A 27,813-nucleotide genomic window follows, 5' to 3' on the forward strand; every position below is an offset into this window, starting at 1 on the left:
AGAGAGAGAGAGAGAGAGAGAGAGAGAGAGAGAGAGAGAGACTTAGTGTCCATGTGGAAGAGAGTATGGTGGGAGAGGGGAGGACAGGCAGTTTCAGAAAGCACAGTCTCCCTCCCGGCAGAACCTCTCTGAGCCAAGCGGCGGCAGACATAGCATCCTGTTGTTCCGCTTGTCTGTCAGTGTGTGTATTTGTTTCATATCCATCCGAACCCCGTCTCCTGGGGCTTGGTGTCATAACCATTATCCGTCTGTCGTGAGCTGCCTGCAGCGCCCCGCGAAGACCAGCAGTGTGTCTCCTTAATTGGCTGGCAGGGTCGCTGCTCATTGACATGTGTGTTTGTGTTGCTTTCCCTTCCCCACCCCCGGCTCCCTCCCGAGTAGCTTCTGGAAGGGAGGCCTTAGAAAAATGGCAGGCCTGGATCAGGGGTCTTACGGAGAAAGGAAGCCTGCTCAGGTGTAACTTCTCAGTTGGTGGCTCCTTTCCAGGGCATGGTGTACTCTGAGCCTTTTGAGAGGTTCTCCACCTAAAGCTCAGAGGAAGAAAATAGCCCTGCAGTTAGGGAGCTATCAGCTCCCTAATGATTCCTGGGTTTATTGCTTTCGGAGGCACTGGGAACTCAGTGCAATCTTGAAAAATGTGAGGAGGTATGCTTATAAATCAATGCCCGCCATTTCTGTGTCCTCACTATCCTGCATGTAGTTTGTGATCTGAGGCTCTTTGCACCCCGGGTAGTCTGGAACCTTCAATCCTCTGGCCTCAGAATCCTGAGTGCTGGAATTACAGATGTGGCCCTTCATGGTAGGTTGTGATGCCGTCAAGAAAGGAGAGGAAGAGAGCCTTTTGGCATTTGAAAATAGCCACAAAGTACACAAGCAGAATTGTAAAAGCAAGAATGTGTATCTCAGAATACACAGGTTTCTACAAAGGGAAAGTGGGGTGGAAAAGAAAATTGTGTCCCGGTTAGGGAGTGGAAGACAGACTTTTAGGGGGAGTTTGAATGACTCAGGAGCCTTAGCGTCAAACACCTCCTCCCAGAGGCTTACATGGTCTTGACAGAATAAAAACGGACGAGTCATTATTGCACGGTAGATACTTTTACATTCTGAAATAGTGCTAATGGGGGCAAGCACAGAGAGGAGCCCAAGTTCTGAGTGGTCCCCAGGCTAGACAACCAGTTCAGATCCTGGAAGCAGCGCTACCATCCTAGATATGCAGTTGTTTGCACCGAGAATGGTCCACGCCCAAGGCTTTGTTGTATTAACAATGGCTTAAATGTTCCAGTTTGCGTTCTGTGTGATAAGCACCGTTGATCTGGTGACCCAGGGTCAAAGCGTCTTCATTGGCTCATGTATACATCCAGTAGGTCTGATTTTGGGTGGACAGTTAAGTGTTTTTGAGTGATGGTGGGATTGGATTCTTGGACAGTGTCTGTCTTCGAACCTGGTATGAAAGCTAGACGCCAAGGGTTCAGGACCTTTTCAGTTCGCTTAATGTTTAGTGGGCACTGGAGTTTGATTGATACAAGTCAACATATCTACTGTGCTGGCTTAAGGATTTGCAAGACTAGAAAGATAAAGTTCTTTAGTGTGCTGAAAGATGACTTCCTTTCTGTAAAATAGCCATTGACTTAAACAAAATCACAAGACAGGGCGGTCCAAATAATATAGGATTTGTAGAATAGAGAAAGTCCTTTGTTGGACTTTGGGTGGAATCTGGTAATGTTAAGAATTTGCACAATGCTGCTGCTTGAACACAAGTCCCAGCGAACACTGGACTTGTTGCTCTACCCGCCTCCCCCAATTTTAAAAATGTGAAAGATTCATCAGTCCCTTTATTCCCTTAAAGATTACTTTAGCAAAGTAATGGAATGTGCTTTTACTGCCGTCTCTCGGTTCTGTGGAGCCTGTTTAACATGAAATAGAGACATGACTGTGTGCCTCCAGCACTGGATGGTAGAGATGAGACTTGAAACCATCTCTGCAGTGCTTTCTGCTTTTAAAGAGAGCTGCCAGGTATGTTTTATTTGATCTCCCAATACAGCCTGTGATGTAGGTTGTGCAAGGGTTATAATTCCTCTTGCAAACAAGGACACTGAGTTTGAAAGCAATTTCAGGTCACGGAGCCTTTCACAGACCTGTGAGGGTACAGGGACCCTGGCTCTTGTTCAGTATGGCAGGAAACCCCACAGGCCAGTCTTCACCTTTTATGTTCAGCTGAGGGGAGGGTGAGGGTGCTGAAGGTTTCTCTTCTGGAGCGATGGGTTTGCTCACTGCTGTCTACACCCCTTTTCCTGTTAAGAGTGACACAGATTTCATTTTCAGGACAGTTCCTGGGCTGAGTGTTGCATTTCAGGCCACTGGACAGATAAAATCAGGAAGCGTGAGGGTGTTGCAGTTGTGAGGGGAAAGGGGCAGTGAGTCGGATGTGGGAACTGAGGATCTCAGCATCTTCATTGTTCAAAGAGATGAATGGGTCTTGGGTGCTCTCTGGCATTAAAGATGAGGGTGCAGTGGCATTTCCAGCTCCCCCAGGAAGTGAACTGCAGAAGCAGGACTGCGCAGGCCAGGCCTGTAATGATGTGATTAGTAATCAGACCTGGCATCATCCTGTTTCTAACTCAGGAATAGCTGAGTTTCCAAAACCCATGATTTAGGAGTTGGTGATTCACATTATAAAACGATTCTTAATGTCTACCATAAATTTCTTTAGTGTCATTTCACTTTCTTCTAGCATATTAACTATTTAACTGAAAATCGTGAGGAATTAACCCGTTTTATTAGGTATTTGGCTATTTGAGTATTAATGAGTTGCGTCAAAATTTTCTGACATGAGAGCATAAGTGAGTTATAAAATTGCAATGACATAGATTTTCTTTGCTGACAACTTCTTAGCTGAACATTCAGCGTTTACAGGCTTAAGCTTAATGGATTTTTTATATGTCAGTCACTTTATTACCCAACATTAATCATATACAATGATGTGTTTTGCTCAGACATAGACAAACATACATAAAACACACTTTGGTTACATCTAAACACTCATTGTACCCTTTTATTTCTATCTACCACTACCCTCATCCCCCTTTTTTCTTTTCTTTCCTTCCTTCCTTCCTTCCTTCCTTCCTTCCTTCCTTCCTTCCTTCCTTCCTTCCTTTCTTTCTTTCTTTCTTTCTTTCTTTCTTTCTTTCTTTCTTTTTATGTGCACTAGTGTGAAGGTGTCAGATCCCTTGGAATTGGCGGTACAGACAGTTGTGAGCTGCCATATGGGTGCTGGGAATTGAACCTGGGTCCTTTGGAAGAGCAGATAGTGCTCTTAACCGCTGAGCCATCTCTCCAGCACCCCTTATTTTCTAACATAGCATTTTCTTTTTAAAGATTATTCTTTTCATTTTTTTGAGATTATAATATAATTACATCATTTCTCACTTCCTCTTCCTTCCCCCAAACTATCCCATACATCTCTCCTTGCTCTCTTTCAAATCCATGGCCACTCTTTTCATTAATTGTTGTTACATCATAGATTCATATGTAGATACATATATTCCTGAATACATAGACTTTTGATATTTCCATATGTATGGTTTCAGGGCTATTTGGTGTGCCCTTCCCCAAGAAAGACTTATTTTTCCCTCTTTCAGGGTTCTTCAGTTGCCTGTAGTTGATTGTATAGGTCTCTGTAGTTTCTCCTATGCTTCCCCCATCAATGGTGGCATTTCTTGTGTTGTCTTTTCTTCAGGTCATGTTTAGCTAGTCGTGTTGATGATACTTTCTAAATGTAGCTTCCACCATTACCAGGAGTCACAAGCTCACAGCAGACTCCCCGATCCTCTGGTTCCGAACAATCCTTCTGCCCCACCCTCTTCCTCAGCATCCCCTGAGCCTTATGTGCAGTGGTTGTTTTGTATCCGTTGGGACTTGGCTCCGCAGCTCTGCAGTTTGGTTGGCTGTGGTTTTCTGTAATGGTCTCCGTCTGCTACAAAAAGAAGTGTTATTGCTGAGGGGCGCGGACTACACTCATCTGTGGCTGTAAGAACAAAGGTTTAGAAGTAGTTAGGGGTTGTGCTGGTTTAGTGAAGCCGTGGTTGTGGTTCTCCCCCAAGACCCATGACTTCACCAGCGCTGCAGAGTTGGCTGAGTCTCCAGAACTGGGCAGGCTTGGTTTCCCTCCTGCTCAGTATGTGCTGAGCAGCATTTTAAAGTGAGTGGCTTGACACTGAGCGGTGGGGGAAAATGGCTTCTGGTGTGCACTCTGGTTATTAAGTGACTCTGGGATACATTGGAGTTAGACCCATTCTATTGTTTTTATGGCAGTCACCAAAATCGCTTTATTTTTCCAGGAACTGGTTCATGATACAGCCGAGGGAAAATGGTTGCCTGGTATGCAACCCCTTATTGTTCAGAAACGCAACCTTTTATTCATGATACTCTGTTTTTGAAAGTGTCAGAGTCTGCCAAGATCGTTTCACCTTCATCTTCTCCTAGACTTTACAGCATCTTTTTAAAGGACTGAATTTGTCTGAATTTTCTAAACAAAAAAAAGGCAATGAACCAGAAGCAAAGTAAATTCATAGTGGAGATATGATGTGATGCAGACTATTATCATCGACAGGGGAGATGTGACGGGTAGACTGTCTGGGCAACCCCATTGCCATTTGGGCTCCAGCTCGCCCTCCTGTCTTTCCTTTCTCCTCTTCATTATTTATGGTAATTTACTGAATGCTTGCTGTCTAGCAGGTATTTGAATTTATAGCTGACATTTGTGGTTTTGCAGTCTTATCACAAGAGAAACAAATGTCTTGCTGTTTGTTTGAAATTACTATATTCTTAGAAACAGTGCTAAAAGGTATTTTGTAGAACCAATGGATTTAAACATGAGGCGTTTCTCGTTTTTGAAAGCTTTGACTAGGCAGCATTTTCAGTTTGTTTTCTAATTATCCTGGTGGGAAGCATGGTTCTTCTGAGTGCTAACATATTTGGGAAAGAGCGAGGTCAGGAGCCCCGGGCTTGCTTCTGCACAGTGGCTGCTGCTGCCTTGTCCCATCCAGCTGTAAGACTTAAATGATGCGGAAGCTGCAGTGACGTCTCGTGCTGGGTCATGGAGGGACCCTGTCCGCGACACAGTCAGAGCTCTGTGTCTTTGGAGAGTTTACCTGAATGTCATGTCATAGACATGTAAGCACCGTTGGGAGTTTGGCTGAGTTTGGGAAGTGGGGATGGAAGCAAAAGAGAGCCGGTAAGTTCGGGACAGCTCAGTGGTTATAGCACGAGCTGTCACACGTTACAGCCCTTCTGGATGCTCCTAAGTAGATGGAGGAGCCACGCCAGGTTAAGATCTCGCCTGCAAAGTATCACGGAGTAAGAAAGCTGCAGATTGTAGAACGTTTGTTCTAACAGTATTCTTTCCTCTCTCTGTGCCTTTTCAGAAATTTGAGATGAAAACAAGTACTCTGATTTATTTTGTTTTCCTGCTTGGCCCGTGATCCTCTACAGGGTTTATGGCTTTTCCACGAAGCTGGGAGGCTCTGTTTGAAGGAGATTCAGTAAAGAGTTGTGTGTTGTGATTGCACATGCCTCTTCAAAGTCCCTTGATAGGCCTGTGATGAGGTTTTTTTTTTTTTTTTTTCCCCTAGGTGTAAGGTTGGGTATGATAGTCAGAGACTGATCAAATGACCAGAAGATGATAGTGTTGGCAGAGGAACAAACTATTCATTCTACCACTATTTCACTAGTAGGATAGCATTCTACTCTTCAAAGTTCCTTCAGGCCACAGCACAGAAGACCCTTTATGTAACCCAGTCATCCCATTTCACATAGGTGGGCTGGAACTTCTGCGATAGTTCAGTATCGGCCGTGATGCTAGTTTAACAGTTATCTTTGGTATTTTTGTTTTTTATTAGTGTGGAGATCAAACCCAGGTCTCCAAGCACGCTCGCTTGGACACTCTATTACTGATGTTCTTCAAAGCCCTTTTTACTGGCTGAAAAGTACATTCTGAGCCTTCCTTTGGTTGCTGTATAGTAGAGCCAGGGCAGAAAGGCGCCCCACATCAGGAAGTTGAAGCAGAGGTTAGATATTGCAAACATTAGTGAAATAGCTGAGCAGGGCCGGCAAGATGCGTGTCGGGTGAAGGTGCTTTCTGGGCCCACTGGGTGCACCAGTTACTCCTCGTGATAAAACACCCTGACCAGAAGTGACTTATGGAGGAAAGCTTGTTTTGGCTATGAGGGAGAATCCATAGTGCCGGGGGAGGTGTGGCAGCGTGAGGCTGGAGCAGGAAGCTGGCCGGCCGTACCTCATCACCACACAGAAAACAGAGTGAAGCCCAAATGGGGCAAGCCTATAACCACGGTTCCCTCCAGGAAGGCTCCACCTCCTCAGGTTCTGTGCTCGCCCTTGTGAGCCTGTGGGAAGTATTCCTTATTTAAACCGCCCTGTCTGCTAACTCGGGTTCGTCCTTGGAACCCACATAAAGGCAGAAGGAGAGAACCTGCTCCACACAGTTGGCTCAGACACCCACATTCTCCGACCTCCACGTGCCCACTGCGGCGCACGCTTCCTCCTCAGCACACATGCACACAACGAGGATAAATTAAATTTAAAAGTAGCTGAACAGTAGCCACAGTGAGCTGTAATATAGGAGAAAGAATTTTGCCAATAACATAGAGGATAACACAGGACTATTTATGACAAACCAGTCAAGCAGCTGTGGGTTTTGTTTTATCTATCTATCTATCTATCTATCTATCTATCTATCTATCTATCTATCTATCTACCTACCTACCTACCTACCTACCTACCTACCTATCTATGGTTTTTTTTTGAGACAGGATTTCTCTGTGTAGCCTTGGCTTTCCTGGACTCACTTTGTACACCACGCTAGCTTTGAACTCACAGAGATCCCTCAGCCTCTACCTCCCTGAGTGCTGGGATTACAGGCATGTGCCACTCCCTCCGCCCAGCTTTTTTTGTTGTTGTTTGTTTTGTCTTTTTTTTTTTTTTTTTGTCCTCAGAGATGATGTTTCTGCTTCTTTGTACTCCTCTGCAGAAATGGAATTTAGAATATGAAATGCCACAAGGAATGCATCTTTGTATAAATTACCTAGTCATTGTGTTACTCCAGGCAAGGTGGGAAGAAATGCAAGGGAGGGGGGGCAAGGCTTTTTGGAATCGTTTCCTCGTGGGCTTTTCCTGTCCAATCCATTTCTGATCACCCAGTGCCCTTTGGCCTTCCCTCTGGGAGAGGGTCTGTGCCCATCTTCTCAATTACAGTTCTTGTGATCAGGTTATCTTGTGGCCCAGACCTTTGGACTGTCTGTCCCCTGAACACCTTAATATAAGCCTAGCTTTATAGTACTGAGTTTCCTCTGCATCTATCCTGATTTTAAGCAGGACCACAGAGACCCAGGAGGCTCTGCTCCCTGAGGTCCCTGAGATCTTTGCTAAAACTGGAGGCCAGTGGGACTGCATGTGCCACTTCAGATGTCTTCACTGAGTGAGTGAGTAAGCAAGCGAGCGAGCGAGCGAGTAAGTGAGTGAGTGAGGTGCCAGGGTGCCTCACATTGCTGGAAGAGGGAGAATGGAGTATCCCCCAATCTTTCTGCCACCTTGTGGACCACTGAATGAAACCGTACTTCTGTTTATGGTGTGTGTGTGTGTGTGTGTGTGTGTGTGTGTGTGTGTGTGTGTGGTGTGTGTTTTGTGTGCATTGTTAACAATATTCTGGCAATATAACCCAGGACCTTGTGCCTTGTACATGCTAGATAGAAGGCCTGTCTTAAATGCATTAGTGAAGTTAAAGATTAAAAAGCAACAAGCACTGTGCACAGCCCTCTCTTTCAGCCTTACCGCCTCTGGGGCCCTTCTTTTGTGAGATCACCTTCCTGCTCAGGATATGTGAGGAGATGCCCAGCAGGGAAACCTATGCTTAGAATCATGTATGAATCAATCCCTTTCTTCCCCGCTGCTGCAGTTTTAATGCATTAACCTTTTTGTAGAAGAGATAGTTATTGAAATGACTTGAGCAGAATGTTTTCTTCGGTCACACTGGCGTGATAAATGTTAAGGGGGGAGTTAAAATGTGCCATATATCTAGAATTTCAGTGGGATCTTGTGTTATGTTGTGGAATAGAATATAGATGATTCATTTTGGGGCTTCATAGCTTTCTCTTCTTATTTTTTCCCATACAGCCTTCTCCCTCAACTGATCCCTTAAGGAAGGACAAAAGGACCGGGGATAGACACATCAGAGAGCACGTTGCAGGCTGTCCAGAGTGAGGGAGCCCTGGAATTTTTGAGGAGCCAATTAAGAAATGATGAAAGATTTTATTTAGCATTCTGTTGAAATAATTTCAGTCTTGCAGAAGGTCTGAAGGAATAATGTACAGAAACTGTATAGACCATTCTCAGAGGGTATGATTCTTAGTAGTTGGCCGTGTAAGCTTTATCAGGGCTTTCTCTCCTGCTAAAGCATGTGTGGGTTGCAAACGTGACAACGTCGCCTCTGAGTGTTTCACGGCGTGCCGTCCACAGACAAGTAGGCTGTGCCTACTACGCAGTCATGGCACAGCTATCACTGTCAGGAGACTAGACACAACAACATCCGGTCCACAGACCCCCGTTGTGTCAGTCTTGTCCTTTGGGCCAGAGGAGGACAGCCTAGGCTAGTCTGCTGCATGTCTGTGTGTTTCCGAGGCCTCTTCAGTCCAGTGGCTTGGTCCCTTTATGACCGTGCTCTCTGCAAGAGGTTGGGTGATTTATATTGTGGTGTACTTGGGGGCTGGGCGTGTCTGGTGCTACCTGCTTACTGCATTCTTGTGCTTTCTTCCCTACCATGGTTTTCACTTGTTGAGCATCAATGGGAAGACAAAGAGCTGCTAGTATTTGGTGTGAGGTTTGGCTGTCCTTTGTAGAGTATCTGTTGGGCAGAGAACACCTAGGGCTGTGCAGTAGTCCAGTGGTCTACAGTTGTATAGCTATGTAACAACCCCCAAAGTGTGTGGGTGGACCCTAGTCATTACCTTTCGTGGTTGTTAAATCAGGGCACTGCGCCAGGCCAGCCTGGATGGTGTTCTTCAGCCTGGGAGCCCCAGGTGTCTTCATCCACATGCCCAGGGCTTGTGAACGAGACCGACTGCTCTGTTCCCTTAGCCTAGCAGCAAGGGAGGACTGCTTTTACGGTAGCTCAGGGCTCTGCATCAGCAGGGAGAGCCCACCAGCTAGAAGAGAGGCAGCACCGTTTGTGGGGAAACTCACATGTGATAGTAGCTGCAGCCTAGCCCAGGGAGAAGGGGAGATGAGACAATCAGATTCCTCCTCAGGGTGGCCAGAACCAATGTGTTTGCAGCCGTCTCTGCTACACTACTGCCTGAAAGAATTATGATTAGACGATGAATGGATTTTTTTTTTAAATTTTCTTAAAGCTTCTATACAAAATTAGGATGTGATTCTTGTGCCTTCTCTTGGGCTCTTTTCCTTCTGTTGGTTTGTTCTGTTCAGTTTAGACGTGATGTACTTGGGTTCATCTTGTTATGTTATATTTCATTTTGTCATTATCTCGTAGAAACCTGTTCTTTTCTAATGAGAGACAGAAAGGGAGTGGATCCAGATGGGAGGAGGGGTGGGGAGGAACTGAAAGTCGTGGGTATAGGTATGGGTGGGGGTTGGGTTGGCGGGGGGAGCTATGGACATACCATAATGAGGATATATTATGTGAGGAAAAAAAATTTACTTTAAATACGAGGAAAAAAGATAAAAAATAAAATAGGGTGCTAACTGTTATGAATTTATTATTGTTGGCGTTAGCAACAGTACATTTTGAGATTATGAGATGTCTTTTTAAAATTCAAATTAGAGTTTGTTCAAATAACCACATATAATTTTGCTTTGTGTACGTGTTTATGATAGAGACAAGATATCAAGCTGTAGCTATGATGGTCCAGAATTTACTGGGTAGCCTAATATAGTCTCAAACTCATGGCAGTTTTCCTGGCATCAGGCATCTAGATGCTGAGATTACAGGGGTGAACCATCATGCCTGGCCTCAAGTAACGATTTTAAACAGGATGTTACAGGGGTGAACCATCATGCCTGGTCTCAAGTAACGATTTTAAACAGGATGTGTTTATTAAATATAGACTATTGGCTTATTACATGGGTTTCTGAGGCTTGTGGGAAGCTTTAAAACATTAAAGCCAGGTTATCAAATGAATTTTCAAAGATTTCAATGTAAATAGAACCTATTTTCTTAAAAAAAAAAAAAAGGCAGCATATGTGGTAGCCCATACTTGTAGGCTCGACACCTGTAAGTTCTAGGTCACAGGGAGATCCTGTCTCAGATAAACAAAAGGCTCTATTATGACAATGTCTTTTTGTTGTTGTCTCTAACCTGTAAAGAATGCAATGGACCATATAAGGTTTCTGAAACATTTTATATCTCTCAGTGTTCAGAGCTTTTGTAATTTTAAAGCCAAGTGCTAAAATCTTTTGGGGTGCCATAAAATCAGATTTATAGAAGAGTTAACAAAGTTAAACCACCGAGTACTGATTACTCACCTTCCCTTAATGCTGCTCTCATAGAGTTAAACTGTATTTGTTGTACCAAGGACGTTAACAGGTACCGTTTTAGTAACTAGTCTATGCAGTCACACTGTATAGATTACTTCTGGATTTCAACACACCTCTTTCCAGTCCAGTGGCTGTTCTGGAACTCGCTCTGTAGACCAGGCTGGCCGCAAACTCACAGAGATCCTTCTGTCTCTGCCTCCCAAATGCTGGGATTAAAATCTTACACCCCCACTGCTGGCTCCCATACCCTTTCTTATTCTGAAATTTAATCTAGGGCGGTTAAACCAATTTAGAAAGATTAATTTTTAAGATCCTGGACTTTACGAATTGGACACATTCTGAGGATAGCCAATGTGGTTGAAAATTTGCCTTGTGGAAAAAAAAAAAAGAAAGAAAATTCGCCTTTTGTTCATGCGTTGGTATTTTAGTCCAAACGTGATGAAACTAGCATGTGCCTTAAATTGGTCATGGAACTAGCTTCCCTGTGGTAGTCATGATTTCTGCTGTCAACTCCTGGTGCTGTTTGTCAATGAGACTCTGAGCAGCCTCATGCATGGTTCCTCTGTGTTCCTCTGCGTTTCCTTTCACTACGGACATGAATTTTAGAGTCTCCTGTTGTAACAGGATCTGTCAGACATTGGAAAAGGAAAATCCTGGTTTCAGTGGCAATCACCCTGCATAGATTATATTCTTAGACTGCTTGCTCATTGCCCTGTGTGTGGCCTGTGGGCAGCTCGCCCTTGTGGCCTCATTTCCTCACATACTGAATGAGGAGGGGCTGGCACACAAGGCTTTCCAGAAATAAAGGGTCAATAACGTTGCCCGTCTACATACATATACACTCATCACCAAGAATATAATTTGTTCTTAGTATACTGGGGAGATTCCTAAGCTGCTTAGTTCAGAATTGCCACACTATTTAAAATTACTGAGCCCTAAAAGGACTTTTGCTTATAAAGGTTATTACATATATATTTTTATTATTGTTATAAATTAAAACTGAGAAATTAAACTAGTTCAAGAGGCAGTAATAGAATCTGTGTGTGTGTGTGTGTGTGTGTGTGTGTGTGTGTATGTGTGTGTGTGTGATGAAGACCAATGGGAAGATTAAAGTACTATTTTGGAGGAGGAGTAGACTGCTAAGGCGGGGTAAGGGAGGACATCGGGAGCATATACAAACAAAACAATGACTTGTATCTATGGAGATGTCACAGTAAATGTCACTTCACCTACGCTAGCCCAATACTGAATGTGAAAAGCCTAGCTCATTAAATAATACATGCAGCCGGGCGTGATGACATATGCTTGTCACATCCCAGCACTTGGAGGTAGAAGCAGAAGATTCAGGAGTTCAAGGCCATCCCCTGCTACATAGCAGCATCATGGCCAGCCTGGGTGAGACCCCTTTTCAAAACAACAACACATATAATTGTACAACTTTCGTGTCAACAAAATTGTCTCCATAGAGTAGGTTTGTTTTTTTTTTTAAAGTGAAACAATGTTCGCTTTGTACTTTCTCAGATTTCTTTACTGTCTGACTTAGTAGTAGATGGCTGGACTCTCTTACTGTTTGATGTGGTGACCTCAGGAGCCATGTCAGTGCTTCTACAAGAAAGAGTGTGAAATGACTAACAAACTGACAGTAATTTAAGTGCTATTCTCTTTTTGTTTATCAGTTTGAGACAGGGTCTCACTCTGTAGCCCAGCTGACCCTCCCTGAACTTGGAGCATATCTCCTGCCTCTGCCTTCCAAGTGCTGGGGGGAGGGTATGACCCACACAGAGTGCTTCTCTGATTTCATGGGAGCTTCCTCGTCCACCTCTTAAGAATAGCTGGTGTCACAGGATGAGTTGGGGCTTTAAGTCAGATATATTTGCGTAGAAATCCTTTCCCATGCTTTTCTGTGTGGCAGTAACCATGCTTCCCTTCCAATTCTATAAAGTAGGAGCAAAATGCTCACTTCTTGTAGCTTTTGTGAAGCTTTTGAAAGCATCTAGGATACTGTCTTAAATATAGAGAGCCAGAATGACTTTCTCTTGTTTGTTCTGTCTTTCGTTTTATTGTAATTTGAACTATGAGAGAAAGGATGAGTTAGGTGGGGGAAACGTTATAAAGAATAGAACCAGGCTGGGAAGAAAATAAATCAAGTCAGTTGTCTATAAAGGTGGCAACCTCTGTTCACCTCCAGTCACTCAGTGTAGGCCCATGCTATTTCCTCCTGTCAAGAGAAGGAGTCTGTTTTTGTTCTTTTCCCTTCTGGGCTGACCCTAGGGCCTGCTGTAATCAGCAGAGCATAGCAAGACTCATGCTGGGCAGCTTTGTCTGTGTTCTCTGAGCCCTGGCTTACCTCAGAATGAGATCTTTTGCTGGAGAGACTTATAAGGTGAAGAGAGAGGATGAGCCAGCCCTACCCTTCCACCTACGTCAGGTGACTTGTCAGTCTGTGAGTGAGGTCACACCGGGTTCTTTATCGCAGCGAACACCAGCTGTCCTGAGCTCAGGCCAAATGTAAACCACAAGCCAATGACAGCTGTTGAACGCTGCTGTTTTGAGATTGGTGCATACCAATAAATAGCTAAAACTCTAAAGATCAAGAAGTTTATCCCCAGCTTATCAGTATACACAAATTGTATGTGAAAAAAAAATAGCAGCTTGAAAAAAAAAAAAAACCAGTGAGGATGGCAATTAGTTAAAAGCCACCAAGAGTTGCTTATTTTGCTTCCTAAGCACAAGAGGTCCCTACTGGTGTCTGAGAAGTGTTTCCTCTGGGTACCTACTTACTGGGCCTAGCTAAAATACTTAATGTGATTCACATTTTCCAAGAGAACTAGAACTCCATTTGTTCAAAATAGTGAATAAAGACAGAGTAGATTTTTGCAGGCTTAGCAGTTAAGACTTCTTTAGAAGGTTTATTTCCCTTTGGGAAGGAGCAGGCTGTCTTGTTGATTGCAATAGTTATCATTCTGTGTGGCTGGCCAAAACCTGCCTTTCTGGTTTGTAACGTTGAATTAATCTGCAAAGGTGTTATTACTCATTTGAAGGATCCTTTGTTCTGGCTAAAAGGCCCACTGGTGATATTTCCAAACCAGCTTGTCCTCACTGGGAGTTGATCCCTAACCCTGCATCCAAGTCTCTGGAAACTGTTGTTCCCAGAAAGTTGATGGTATGAAAATAGCCCATCTCTATTTGTCAAGTTATGCGTCACAACGTTCACAATCCATAAATGCCACAGGTGCCGCCCTCATTTTAAAGGCAAATGAGTGTGCTGGCACATTTAGGGTTTTTATGAGTTATGAAAGGGATGGTGCTTTCCTTGTTTAGTTAACTGTCTTATGCCTACTCTTTTCTGTTTTCTTAATGATGGAAAACAGAATTCTTGTTAGCTGTAGTTTACTGTATAGAAAAATTATATATCTCTACATATATAATTTAATTTCAGGATCCTCTATTTTTTAGTATAATTTTAAACATAACATACTGATTTCTTATTGTACTTTAGAATATATTTAGCCTCTTGGAATTATATATCAGTGAAACAAAGGGGAAATTTTTCATAAAAAATGAACTGAATAAATTTTGCTTGTCTGATGTAGTAGGGTGATGACCCGTTTCCTCTTATCACCCTTTGTCTGATTGGCCAGGAAAAATGGAAGCTTCATGAATTATGGGAGGAAAGGTCTGATGTTTTTATTGTATCTCTGTTCTTCAGTTGTTCATCGGCTCTCAGTGAACTTTTAAGGTGTCTTACTGGGTATAAATTATTCGGCTATTCACAAATGAAGTGGACTCTAATAGGTAGCACCTGCTTTCAAATCGTCTGAACCTCATTGTCCCTCAGGTTTTTGGATAAGGCCAAGTGTAGACTGTCTACACATGAGCAGAAAAGAAAAGAGCAGAAAAGGTCAAATAAATTCAGAGACAGGCAAAACCAAGAAACTTTGTGGGTCTGGTGGACAGAGGTATAAGTCAGCTGAGATCTTGAAGTGATAGAGCATTCTTAGCATGGAGGGATGTGCCCGTGGCCATGAGGCCAGACCACAGGGGAATGCCCATAAAGCGGGAAGAGTTCCATTCCTGGCGTTTGAATTCTTATCCAACACTGTTGCTAGAGTCTCACTAGCGGAGGTCGATTATAGAGACAAAGTTTTGTTTATCTGTTTAGAACCTTCTTAGGCGTGTTGCTAAGAGCCGTGGTTGAGATTATGTCTTCGGTGGCTTCTGGATTCCTCTTAGAAACGGAAGGAAAGCCGCGGTCACATCCACGCCTGTTCATCTGCCAGGTGCTGAAAGAAGTGAAGGATCAAGCTTTTCTTAAATTTCAAATGACAGTAGCAGTCTTGTCCCCCAGGAGGCCTGGGGGACCTCGGCGTCCACAGTGGGGACTAATTTAGATTGTTTTGCCTGGCTGCTGGAAGGGCACAAGAAGAATTCAGAGTAAGATGTCCTGAAGTAACCTTAAAGGAGAATAAAGCAACACATTTCTTTCTTTCACACCCAGATGCACAACAGGGCAGCTTCAGTGAGCAAAGCAGGGTAATGACTTGCCTCTACTGCTCTGCCTTCGTTTGGTTTAATTAATTAATTAATTAATTAATTAATTAATTAATTAATTAATTAACTTTACATTCCAATTAGAACTTCCTCTCCCTCTTCACCCCCATCGGTTCCTCCCCTCCCCTCCCTTCCCTCTATGCACCCCCTCTCTTTCTTCTCAGAGAAGGGGAGACCTCCCGTGGGTATACACACACCTTGTCGTATCAGGTAGGACTGGGAACATCTTCTTCTACTGAGGCCACCCAGGCCACCCAGTTAGGCGAAAGGGAACCAAAGGCAGGTGACAGTCAGAGACAGCCCTGCTCCTGAGGTTAGAGGTCTCACATGAGGACCAGGCTATACATCTGTTATGCCTTTATTTTTTAAAGATATTTTACGCAAGCAATATGTGAAAATTGGGTATCTCCCTGTCTCCCTTCAGAGGCCGATTTAAGAAGATTTTTTTTTTTTTTTAAATCACTCCCTATCTTTAGTGTCTCTAGGGTTTTGATACCAGACAGGGCCTTCTCTCACTGTAGACCTTTGTACCGGGAAACTTCCTCTCCTCTGGTGCCTATTAATTTACTTTTCCCCTATCTTCCAGAGAGTAATAATTTGGGGCTGGGGTATAAGCTCGGGTTTGAGCCACAGCACCACATTAAAAACAAACACAAACAAACAAAAACACACACTCCTGGGTGTGACAGCACAGGCCTGTAATCCCAGCAGTGGGCAGGATGGAGGGAGTGTGGGGGAATCGGAATTTTTAAGACATTTTTAGCTAATATATCAAGTTCAAGGCTAGCCTGGGCTATGTGAGGCTGAGGAAGACAGTCATGGTGGGGAGACAGGAAGAAGAGAACCCTAGGTAGGCTTGCTGCCTCTGGGCTGTTATCCCCCAGCCCCTGTGTTTTATTCTCCTTACTGGAAGATGGTTTCTTAGGACCATATAAGAAAGGAGGATGGAACGCATGATTCTCATGCTGATCTGGCTGTGTTCTCCGGGCCTGGTGTAGACACACCCCTTCTGTATAGAACAATACATGGAGGGAGTCAGGGGTCGTCATGTTCTTTCTGAGGCCAGGATGGGATTTATTGCCCAATACTGGACTCTCTTCTTATGGTTTCTCTGTAGAGGATAACAAAATATGTTGAAGGAAAATAATCCTAAATATTTTTCAGAAGCAGATTTTCTATAAATGCAGGATTCATAGAGGGTTAACAGCCTACATTCTGGCAGTTTGGGAATGATAGTTCTTTTTAAAAAAAATGGTGTCTTCCTCCTATACAAGAAAATTTAATAATCTCCACATTGAGGAGGCTCCCCAGCTCTCTTTTCTTGGGGCAGGGTCTCATTTTGTACCGCAGGCTGCCCTCAAACCCATGGCAGTCTGCCTGTCTAAGCCTCCCAGTGACAGCTGTAGGCATGCACCCCCGTATCAGGCCTTGAGGCTGTTTTCTAAGCTTGCTTTTGTATATGCCCCGCACGACTAAGCCGGTCAGGTCATGCTATGTTCCGTAAGTAGATTATATGTATGGAAGAATACCTAGCGTTTCTAGAGGATGTAGGAATGGGAAAGTAGTTTTCGTAGAGAAAGCTTGACTTACATATTTTTTTTTAAAAGTCTCTAGCATTTCCTGCATAGTTATTTCCATTTTTGTTCATGAATTGCTTCTTGTTGGCTTGCTCGGAGATAGAATATTAGGAGCTGTGTGGCTGTGCATTCGCTTATTCATCCGATTCTCTATCCCTGTACATAAGAAGAGACTCGAAGGGGAGGAAAGGATGGGAGATTAGACTTACACTCCAGCTCTCCATAAACATTTTGAAATAGCAGAAAAGATGTTTAGACATATTCCATATTCCTTGGGAGGTAAGAGAATATGGTTTTATTTGGCCAGACATTATTTATTCATAATTCCTGAAAAAAAAAAAAACTACCAGGAAACAATGGAAGGTGCAGATCATTGCCTGAATCGTAGCCAGGAGGCAGTGATGGATCAGACAGTCTAGGTTTAGTTGCTGTGGATGTATGAGGCCAGGTAAAGCCTGAGTCTCTCGTCAGGTTAACGTTGTGGAGCCTACGAGATATATAGTACTTTTCCAGTCCTTTTCATAGCTTATGCCAGAATCATCTTAAAAAAACCTACTGGATTACTTCACATTTCTAGAATAAGTTGTATTTATGATGGCACTTTTTATACTCTCACTTGGGTTTTACTTGGAGCACCGCCATGGCTCTTTGGCCAAGCATCACTGCCTCCACAGAGCAAGAGAAAGGCAGGTGCTACACTGCTTGGCCATTCCTGGCTACCCCCGGAATAATGGGAACACCGGCTTAGGAGTCAGTCATCAATACTTTCTTGTTGCAGCTGGGTCTACAACTAGATGCCTCTGCTACTGGACGCCTCTGACTGAGTAATCCTGAGCCCTTGCACTGTCATTGAATCACTCATCTGGAGGACAAAGCCCTTGGCTTAAAACTAGGTCATGCATCCATGGCTGGGTTTAAATTGCTGTGTGTGTGTGGGGGGGGTTGGTTCCAGCCTCCACAGATGGATAGTCTCTCCTGATAGAGAGTGTGGGTGTTCATATTATATACCCAGGACAGAAAACTAAAATGGAGAAGTCTGTGTTAAGAGCATGTAACTCATAGATTAAAGATCAAAAGTTACATAGTCACCTCAGATTCCTAAGGAAGATGTGATGGATTTATCAGTTCTTGGTTGAAAATCAAATCAAAACAAAGCAAAACAAAAAAGCCAGAGAGAGCAGACAAAGAGAAACCTTCTGTTTGAAAGAGGGTATATTTCAGGGCTGTGCAGCATCCATCATGTTTGGTGAGAGTTTAGAAGAGTTCCGGTGGCCCAGGAAGAGAGGGACGTACAGCATATCCTGGGCTATCCCAGCAGCTAGCTAGCTAGCGACTGAGGTCCATGTCAGCACAGTAAGAAAAAAAAGTGAGTCAGCAGAGCCGTTCTGTAAAGGAAGAACCAGAATTCTTTTGTAAACTTGAAGCCATGGCTGGCCCCAAACACTCTTATGCCTTCCAGTGCTGTAGGTCAGGGTCCATGACCACCTAACACTTTGGGAGGGGGGGAGTTGAATGATCTTCTGGTGGGGGTCGCATATCAAATATCTCGCATAGCAGCTAATTTACATCATGACTCATAACAGTAGCAAAATTACAGCTAAGAAGTAGCAACAAAAATAATTTCATGGCTGGGGGCAACACCAGCTTGAGGAACTGTGAAGTGTCGCAGCATAAGGAAGGCTGAGAACCACTGCCCTAACCCGAGTATTTGTCTACCGGTCTCTCTTCCGAAGACCCTGGTGGAAGAATCTGCTCCCAGTTTAATTTTGGCTGTTGGCAGAAGCACTGTTTTGTGAGTGTGGGGTAGTTCCCTCTCGGCTGCCAGCTGGGGGGCTGCTTCAGCTCATCGTGACAAAACACCGCAAAAGGCAACTCAAAATGGGAAGGTCTTATTTAGGCTCATAGTTTCGGAAGAGATAGACTCCATCTCACCGGGGAGGCATGCAAGGGACAGCTGGTCACGTCATGTCCTTAGTGTGCCGCCCGGTTGGCCAGCGTGGCCCAAGCTGGGGTTCTCCGGGGAGGGTGGCTCAGTTGAGGAGCCGCCTCCGCCAGATTGGCCTGCATGCAGGTCTGTGGAGGCCTGGTTGACGATTGATGCAGAAGGGCCCAGCCAACCGTGGCTGGTCCTGGGGTCTACAGGAGAGCACTGAGCAAGCCAGCCTGCAGCATTCCTCTGCTTGCTGGTCTCTACTTCAGTTCCTGCCTCCAGGAGTTCATGCCTTGGCTTTCCTTAGTGATAGAGGGAGCATGCAGGCCAATGAAGCCCTTTCCTCTCTATGTTGCTTTTGGTCAGTGTTTAGTCACAGAAATAGAAACAGAGAGAGGCTGGTGCGTAACTTCTCTCCTTCTCTGGACCCAAGTCTTGACCGCATGAATCGTCCTTCCTCAGTTTAACCTCTCTGGCCATGCTCTCACAGACGTGCCCAGGTGTTTCCACCGTCCTTTTAAATTCAGTCAGCACATGGCTTCTCAGTCAGTCTCCTCTGTCTTTCAAATGACAAGGACGCTTGGAGTCCTCAAGCATGCACCTTCCCTTTCTGCTAGAGAAACAGCTTTGCATGTTGGGCACTGACTCACCAGTAGGCAGTTTCTCCTGTCTCAGTGTCACTGTACCACCTCACCCAATGGCTGGGGTGGCATCATGTTCTGAGGTTCCAGAGGTGATGACAGGACATGTTTGCTTGGGGAGAGGACTGGTGCCTGACACAAAACCTAAGTAAAAATTTATGACGTATTGTGTGTGTGAAAACTATCTTGAAGCATGTCTTAGTTACTATTGCTGTGATGAAACATGAGCAAAAATAAGTTGGAGGAGGAAAGCGTTTATTTGGCTTATGCTTACACCTCCATCAGTGAAGGAAGTCAGGACAGGAACTCAAACAGGGCAGGAATATGGAGGCAGGAGCTGATGCAGAGGCCATGGAGGGGTGCTGCTTGCTGGCTTGCTCCCAATGGTTTGCTTAACTTGCTTTCTTATAGAACCTCCGATTTCCAGCCAAGGATGGCCCCACCCACAGTGAGCTGGGCCCTCCCCCATCAATCACTAAATTAAGGAAACGCCTTACAGTTTTGCCTGCAGCCAGATCGTATGGAGGCGTTTTCTCAGTTGAGGTTTCCTCTTCTCAGACGACTGTAGCTTGTGTCAGGTTGACATAAAGATAGCCAGTACGAAGCATGTAACAGGAAACCCCTTGATTTTACCTAGTAAATACTGTGTCACCTCCACTGCGCTAATTTCCAATTCCTAACATTATTTATTTGTTTGGTGTTTGGAGACAAGATCTCCTCAAGGAGCCCTGGCTGGCCTGGAACTCGCTTTGTAGATCAGGCTGGCTTTGAACTCACAAACATCTGTCTGCCTCTACCTACAAGTGCTGGGAATAAAGGTGTATGCCCACTGTGCGCAACCCCAGAATTTTTTTAAATTAAGTTTTCAAGGTGATTCTAAACTTCTCATAAAGAAAACTAAGAACTGTCAATGACAATTTTGAAAAATATTTTAGATATCAAGCAAAGTCTATTAAATTTATTAAAATATTAGAAGCATTATTCTTTGAATGTCTGTGGGAGAGAATTGGGACTTTGGGAGAGGATAAATGAACTTCAGATCCTAAAAGGAATCATGACTTTTGAGTAAACAATGGTACATTTTTTTTGTCCATTTGGAAACAAAGTTAGGCCTTATTCCAAGCACAAAAAATAATTTCCAGATGGAGTGAAGAGTTAATACACTAAATAAGATTGTGTATTTATTTAAAGTCTTTAAAGTACCAAAGGTTCAGCTCATACACCAAGTTAAGGGGTACTTAGCCTCATGCTAGAATATGCAATTGGCTGGAAAGTACATGCAAATAAGCTTCTTTTTAATAAAGTCAAGGAAACAGAAACCAAAACAGTCCCCCTTTGCCATGTAGCCCCTATTCCCCTCCCCATATCAACCCAAGCTTTGGCAAGGATGAGGGAACATGCATTTTTACCGAATGAATTATAATGGTCTTCTTGGCAGTACCCACTCTAGTTTTAAGTATGATATTCTTCCATTGAATAATTTCATTTCCAGATGCTTATTTCAGAGAAATACATAGGGAGATGAGCACTAAGAGGCATCTACTGGACATGCTGCTGTTGTTATAACAGAAGCTGCTCGGCAATGTAGAAGTCCATCGTGGAAGGGTTCTTCTCTTTAAATAAACAGTTTAACTTGAAGGGGAGGGGGGAGCAATTTAGTTGAAGCAGTGTAATTTAGAGATTTTGGGGATTTGTAAGAAGGACTGTCTTTTCCAAGTGTGTAATTTTATTACTTCTTACCATAATCTATTTTCTAAAAGCCCTGTGGTATGTATAGTTTAACTGATATAGTTAAGCACCTAGTGGTAATTGTCCAAGAGAAGAAGCGGCAATTGAACCAGAGCCCTAGGAAACAGTGAGTGAACTGGGGATTTCTTTCACTGCCCAATTACACCTGCCCATGACGAGGCCATAGAAAGAGAAGATCTGACTGATCCTCCTCTCATGCTATCCAAATGGATCATTGTCAAGACCAGCGTGGAGCGCTGCTTGCTGACTGCACATTTCTTGTATTCGTAAATAACTATATAATATGTAACACAATAGGAAGCCTGAATCCAGGGCCTTGCTTACACATTGCATGCGTGTTGGGAGGGAGAGAAGACAGAGTAGCTAGCATATTTATACAGGTGCCAGTGCTTAAAATGCAGCCCAAAGAAATGTTATCTTCCTCTCTGTGCTCACGTGTAAGAGATCAAGTGAAATGTCCTCACAAGGGCTTTGCAACATATATTTAGCAGCTTTAGTCCATGGATTTATGATTTGAGGATTAAAAAAAATAAAAAGCTTTGGCTATTTAATTTTATGGGTTTTCTGTTTTAGATGTTTGTGAGAGTACCGGTGTATGTAGAAATCACTTCTTAAAAAACTTTCTGTTGGTTCTTTGTGAATATCACATCATACACCCCAATCCCATTCATCTCCCTGTCTCTCCATATCTGCCCTCTGCCCTTGCAACCTCTGCCCTTTCCAAAGGAAAAAAAAAATAAAAACAACAAAAAGAAGGAAAAAAAAAAACATAAAAGATCTTTCTGTGGAAGTGTCCGTGTGTCATGGTGTGTCCCACAATATTCCTTTTTACCCAGACAGCTTCACTTGCAAATGTTCATTGCCTCTGGCTCCTGCTACAACAATACTGGATCCAATACTGGATCCTCACTGGGACTCCTCTTGGATATCCTGTTGTCCTGTGTCTTGGAGATCTTGCAGCTTTGGATCTGCAGGACCAGCCTTTTCATGCAGTCCAGTAGTTCATAGATGGGATAGATGTTGGGGTGAGCCAAGTCAAAGCCCCGGGTCTGAGCCTGGGTGGTGACTCTGTTGTTCAACCTGCCAGCTCTCCCCATTTGCCCCATAGAGGGGTGGGTCCAGCTTTTCTGCTTGTGGAAGCTACACTCCTGTACTCATACCATTGGAGTCAGCTCTCCTGCATCCATGCCGCCAGGGCTAGCTCTCTAGCTCTGCCCCGATTCTCACCTATTCTCACACCCACCTGTTCTCACACCACCAGAGTCAGCTCTACTGTGCTGCCCAGGTGAGGTGCTGTGGGGAGATGGGTGGAGAGGGAGAGGGGAAAGAGTGGCTCTCTCCCAAGTTCTTCAGCCAGTGAGGGGTGGGGCCAGCTCTCCTGTGCTGCCAAAATGAGGGGCAGGGCCAGCTCTTCCACATTCACGCCCTCAGGGCAGGCTCACCCACTCCCATGCCACCAGGGCCAGCTCTACTATGCTGCCTAGGCAGGGTTTGGGGTGAGTGCTGGATCTGGTGAGATGCAGGCCCAACTCTGCACAGTCCTTGAACTTTAAGATGGCTCTAGGAGGCAGCCCAGACCAGGGATATCCCCATGGCCTTTGGTGGTAGCATGGGCCATGAACAGCAACACAGACCCTTGCTACTGTAGGACCACAAACTCAAACATGGCCCTCGGTGGCGGCATAGACTGCTTACATCAGGCTGATGCTCACTATCTTTGTGTCTCCAGTTCTTCCTCTCTTCATAGTACACACATTCCCTTCTCTTTTTTGCCCCATCTCTCTACCAGATACTTGCTTATCACAGTGATAAGCCTCTGGTATCTTTTGTACATACTCCAGCCTGTCTCTGGCTGTCTTCAGCCCGTCCACCACCACTTGGCAACTGGGCCTCTGGGTGTCTTTCATGTGTGCCACTATCACATGGTAAATCACTTTTCAAATGGAAGATGGATGGGAATTCTTAAGCTACCATTATGCTTAATGAATCTATTAAATGTTGTTTACAGAGAGGGCTACCTTCATTTAGAGGAACATTTTGGGGCTGGAAAGATGGGTCAGAGGTTAAGAGCACTGGTTGGTCTCCCAGGTTCAATTCACAGCACTCGTATGGTGGTTCACAACTACCTATAATTGCAGTTCCAGGACATCTGATGCCCTCTCGTTGGCTTCTGTTGCCACTAGGCAGACAGATAGTACACAGGCACACACGAAGAAAAAGCACCTATACACATAAAATTAAAAAAAAAAAAATAAAGAAGCACTTCATCCTGCAGATAATTGGTAGGCCCATAGTGGAAGGGGCTTGTATTAATTTAATGCTCCTAGGGTTTAAGGTGATTTTTCAGAGGCCATTTCTTTAACATGCTGTGATTTTAGCACACCTGTCTTTGTAACCGAGGGAAAGCCTGGAGAGAACAGCGTGGTCTAGCAAGATTCTCCCCTGAGAGGGCAGCTCATCAGAGATGAGGATGTGATTGTGTCCTCATGTGAGAAAGATGCGACACCTTGTTAAAAAGCAATCTGTGGCTTATTTTGCAGAAGTCGACAAAAGGTTCCGTTGTCCTTGACCATGTTTTCCGTCACATAAACCTCGTGGAGATAGATTATTTTGGGCTGCGATACTGTGACAGAAGCCATCAGACAGTGAGTACAAATGACTTCATGTTAAAATTGTCTGGTTATAAATCTCTGTCTCTGGCCTTTCTGGGTGTGATTCTAGGTGGTTAGGTTTTTTTGGAGCTGAAAATGACTTTGGAAACTTCACTGTCCTTTTCCCATGATCATTTCTTTTACTTTTTCCTTCTCACAAAAGTCTATAGAGTTGCTGGCTTCAGCACTTCTCTGTGTGAAATTCTTTTTGCAGGTGGCTCATGTGGCTTCCATTTTTGCTACCATCTTGCAGTGAGGGCTTTTCCTGTGTGCTGGTCCCTGTCTCGCTGGGAGGAAAGAGTCTCTGGAAGGGGCAGATTGCCTTTTAAGAAAGGAGATGAGGGTTGGAGTGATGGCGCAGCAGTTAAGACCACTGACTGTTCTTCCAGAGGACCCAGGTTCAATTCCCAGCAGCCACATGGCAGCTCACAACTGTCTGTAACTCCAGGTTCGAACTCCCTCACACAGACATACACACAAGCAAGACACCAGTGCACATAAAAATAAGTTTAAAAAAAGAGAAAGGAAATGAGTAAAGAGAATATGTGTGTCTCCTGTCCCCTATCAAACTTTTAAGAGTGGGCTGTCATAAAAGAAAATGGGTGTAGGTTTCCATTCTTCAGCATGGGACAGTAGAGACAGTAAAGACAGTCTATCATTTCCTTCCAGTGTCAGCTTGTCCACTGGTTAGCTCAGGAGACAAGCCTGTCTGCCCGGAAGGTGGAGCTGCTGTGAAGTTTGCCACACTGGGAAGACTTTGTTGGTGACAGACTTTGAAGGATGAAGGCTGTCTGTTTAGTCTAAGGAAGATTTGAGCTTCAGATAGGTGAAACCTAAAATGCTCGGAGGCTTATCTTGGAACTCTCCGGACTGGCCCATTTATTTCTCATCCTGTGCAGCTGTGTTGAAATGAAGAGTTCTTCCTCTCCCCTTCAGGTGTTCTGGGCTCCCATGGTCATTTGGGGATTAATGGCCATAGGGATTCCTCAGGCTGAGAAGAGGCAGGCAAGTGGGGTGCTGCCAGCCTATTCCATTTCACACAAGGATTTCACAAAATAGTGAACACTGGGGATTTCGGTCGATCTGCATAGAAAGAATGGCCTTCTCCAAGGCAAATAGGTATTGGTGTTCATTTTGACAAGGTACAGACATATTCAGAGATTCACTGAATTCTGTCCCATATGGGCTGCAGGTCACAGACTAGAACTGTAGACATGTACAGAATGAGTCAACTCCAGGCTTTAGAAGGTACCTCAAACCGTGTTCCTACTGTATTAGTAGTACTTTCCTAGTAGAGACAAGTACCGTCCCCTGACTGACGCCAGACCCTGCCTGGAAAGATCAACTGGCTTGCTAAAGCCACACGGACCTTATCTGCTTGGAGGATGTCTCGATGACAGGTATCCTCATCTGTGAAAGGGGGAGTCTGGACAGTCAGGGGGATGATGTAACGATGGAAACGGATGTTGGGGTGGCACATCACCAGAGGAGGTCTTTGAGCCAGGGAATGCAGGTGGCCTCTAGAAGCCGGAGAGGAGGGGAGGAAATGGCTGCCTTCCTAGAGAGCTGTTGGGAGGGATGCTAGCTGCCCTTATCCCATCTTATCCCAGTAAGATCCATTTTGGACTTAAAGCCTCCAGAATTAGAAGGTAATACATTTCTGTTGTTTTAAGCCATCAAGTCTATGGCAGTTTGTTGCAGCAGCAGGAAACCAATCCCCGTGGATGTATGGGGGAGAATTTCATTCTTGCTCGCTCAGTGAAAACGTAAGACTTTCTAGTGTGGGTTTTCACATCCGGCCGATGCCTGCAACACTAAGCCGTCTGGGCGGTGAGATCTTGTACCCTCCATGCGGACGTTATAGCTACATGTGTGTCACTGGCGTGCGAGCGGTGTTGCTGCTTCAGAAGCGCGTGGGTTCCTTGCCGAGGGAGAGGGATGGTGAGATCTGCTGGCAACAGGCACCGAGTTAGAACTGTAGCCCAGTCTTCTTCCCTGTAAACATTAAGGATCTGAAGATATTCAGAGGACGGAAGCAACCAGGCTACTTCTGAGGATCTCAGAGACCGTTGTAAGTGGAGTGTGATGAGGTGGAATGGCTGTCTGCTGCTGGAGTCACAGACATCTTTGAATCCCATATCTCTTCCCAGTAAACGGTTACGTTCCTTAGTGCACTTAACTCCTAATATCTGTATGACTCTTTTTTGTTTTACTGTAACGAAACGCCTGAAGCTGGGTAATGAATAAAGAAAGGAGGTATGTTTAGCTTACAGTTCCGATGTTCTTTAAAGGCAAGATGCTGGCATTTGTTCATCTGGTGAGGACTGGGAGAGATCACATGGCAAGAGAAATGGGAGAGACGAGGAGAGAGCATGATTGCTCATTTGTAACAGCCTTCTCCAAAGAGCTAACCAAGGTCCCAGGAGAGCTATAGCACTTCCTCCTGGGGGGGCAGCTCCTTCAGTAATCTATTTCCCACTGTTAAAGGTTCTGTGTCACCTCCAAATACTGCTGTACCAAGGAGCAAGCTTTCAATGCACGAGCACCTGGGTGGCAATTAATTGTGTTCAAACCAGAGTAGAAGCCTGCTCTGTATTGAAACTAAAGTGCCTTTGCCCTCAACTCTCAGGAGTGTCATGGTACCAAAGCAGATTTTCACAAAAGGTCCCTGTAGATTAGGCGGCACAGAACACGTAAATGGCTTTCCTGTGGGAACTAGTGCGAGAGAAAGCAACGCTCACTGTCTTTCATAAAGCAGGAAGAAGGGTACAGTCTGAAGAGAAGAAGAGAGAAAAATCTAATAAGGTCCAGATTCCTAAACATCCTTGGGAAATTTTAAAAGATGCGTGTGATGACACTGACTCAAGTAAGGATAGCCATGGTATCCCAGCGCGTCTGCTGGCTCTCACAGTAGTAGCAACACCGTGTTGTCTCTCAGGGTCAAAGCTGAGACTCCTTTCCTGATTACTCTTTCAGAGGCAGAAGCCATAGATAGCTTCTTGGACCTTTTCTCGTAGATGGAATTGACTGGCTCTGAGGACCATGCTTGTAGACCCACTGTGCTCTGACTTGAAGTGAAGGAAGGAGGAAGATCAAGCACTAGGCAACAGTGACGTGGGTGTCCTCTTCCTACAGTGGACTGGTCCTTGCCTTCACCAAAACAGTCGTAAAGAACTTCCTGTTCCTGCCCTGCTCCCAGACACCACCTTTTCCTCCCCTGTCCCAGGGAAGAGGCCCAGTAGTACCCCCACCCTTTCTGTGGGAGCTCTGACTCCCTTCTCTGTTCCTTCTCTACCAGCAGGGTGGGTTATGCCCAAGCGTTAGAAGCAAATTCTGAGATCTCATGTGTTCCTTATCATCTCATAGTCCGTCTTTTTCTTTTTCACATCTTTTGTGCTGCAGCTGCCGGAGGCCTTCTTAGCCCTTACAAAGAACCCCTTGCTGCCTCCCTGACAACAGTGACGTACTCTCTCACTCTCTCTCTCTCTCTTTTTTGAAATCTTACTTTGTTGCAGTAACATCACAGCATCCCTGTTTTTCTCTTTCCAGACTTTATTCTGATTATTCTTTACGATCACTCTTCCTCTGTCTATTCCAGGAAACATCGAGTTTGGCCTTTTGTTTGTTTGTTTGTTTGTTTTGCTATCATGTTTTATGGGTGGGCCTCATGTATATAGCAGGCAAGCTCTCTACCACTGGACTGTATCTTAGCACAAATATCGCCCTTCATCAGGATTTTATCTTTGATTCCCCGAGTGCTGACTCTGCAGAGGCTCATGCCTGTAGCGCTCCCTCCAGATGTTCTGGGGTTGAAGGTGACCTTATCCCCTGAGCACGGGCAGGCGGGCTCCACTCTGCACTCCGCTTTGCATCCAGATTCTGCATTTTGCAATGTAGGTGAGATTTCACCTGCTGTATACGTTGAAAAATACTTATAATGACTGATAAATGTTGCAAAGGAAAAAGATGGTCATACTTGGTTACACATGGAATTTCCCATCTGGGGCATCTTTGGGAACATGATAGAGGAACAGAGGTTAACGATGAGGTAGGAAAATCTACTCAGTGAATTCTCTGACCTTGTTTGTAATGATGGCATGTAAGCCATGTAGTGGCCTGGGAAGAGTGAGGACAAAGCAGATGGAGGGGGG

General features: G+C 44.6%; 1 protein-coding gene across 1 annotated transcript in view; it reads left to right on the forward strand.

Annotated features, from left to right (window-relative positions):
- Epb41l4a (erythrocyte membrane protein band 4.1 like 4A) overlaps nt 1-27,813 on the forward strand; it is a 149,449-nt gene that overhangs the window by 62,517 nt on the left and 59,119 nt on the right. Inside the window, exons 3-4 of the mRNA XM_055625702.1 lie at nt 23,552-23,656; nt 23,877-23,914. Of these exons, the coding sequence (XP_055481677.1) occupies nt 23,552-23,656; nt 23,877-23,914 (143 nt within the window). The remainder of the gene's footprint in view (nt 1-23,551; nt 23,657-23,876; nt 23,915-27,813) is intronic.

The sequence above is a fragment of the Psammomys obesus genome, unplaced genomic scaffold (assembly GCF_907164565.1).
Source record: "Psammomys obesus unplaced genomic scaffold, mPsaObe1.curated_primary_1811, whole genome shotgun sequence".
Classification (NCBI taxonomy): Eukaryota; Metazoa; Chordata; class Mammalia; order Rodentia; family Muridae; genus Psammomys; species Psammomys obesus.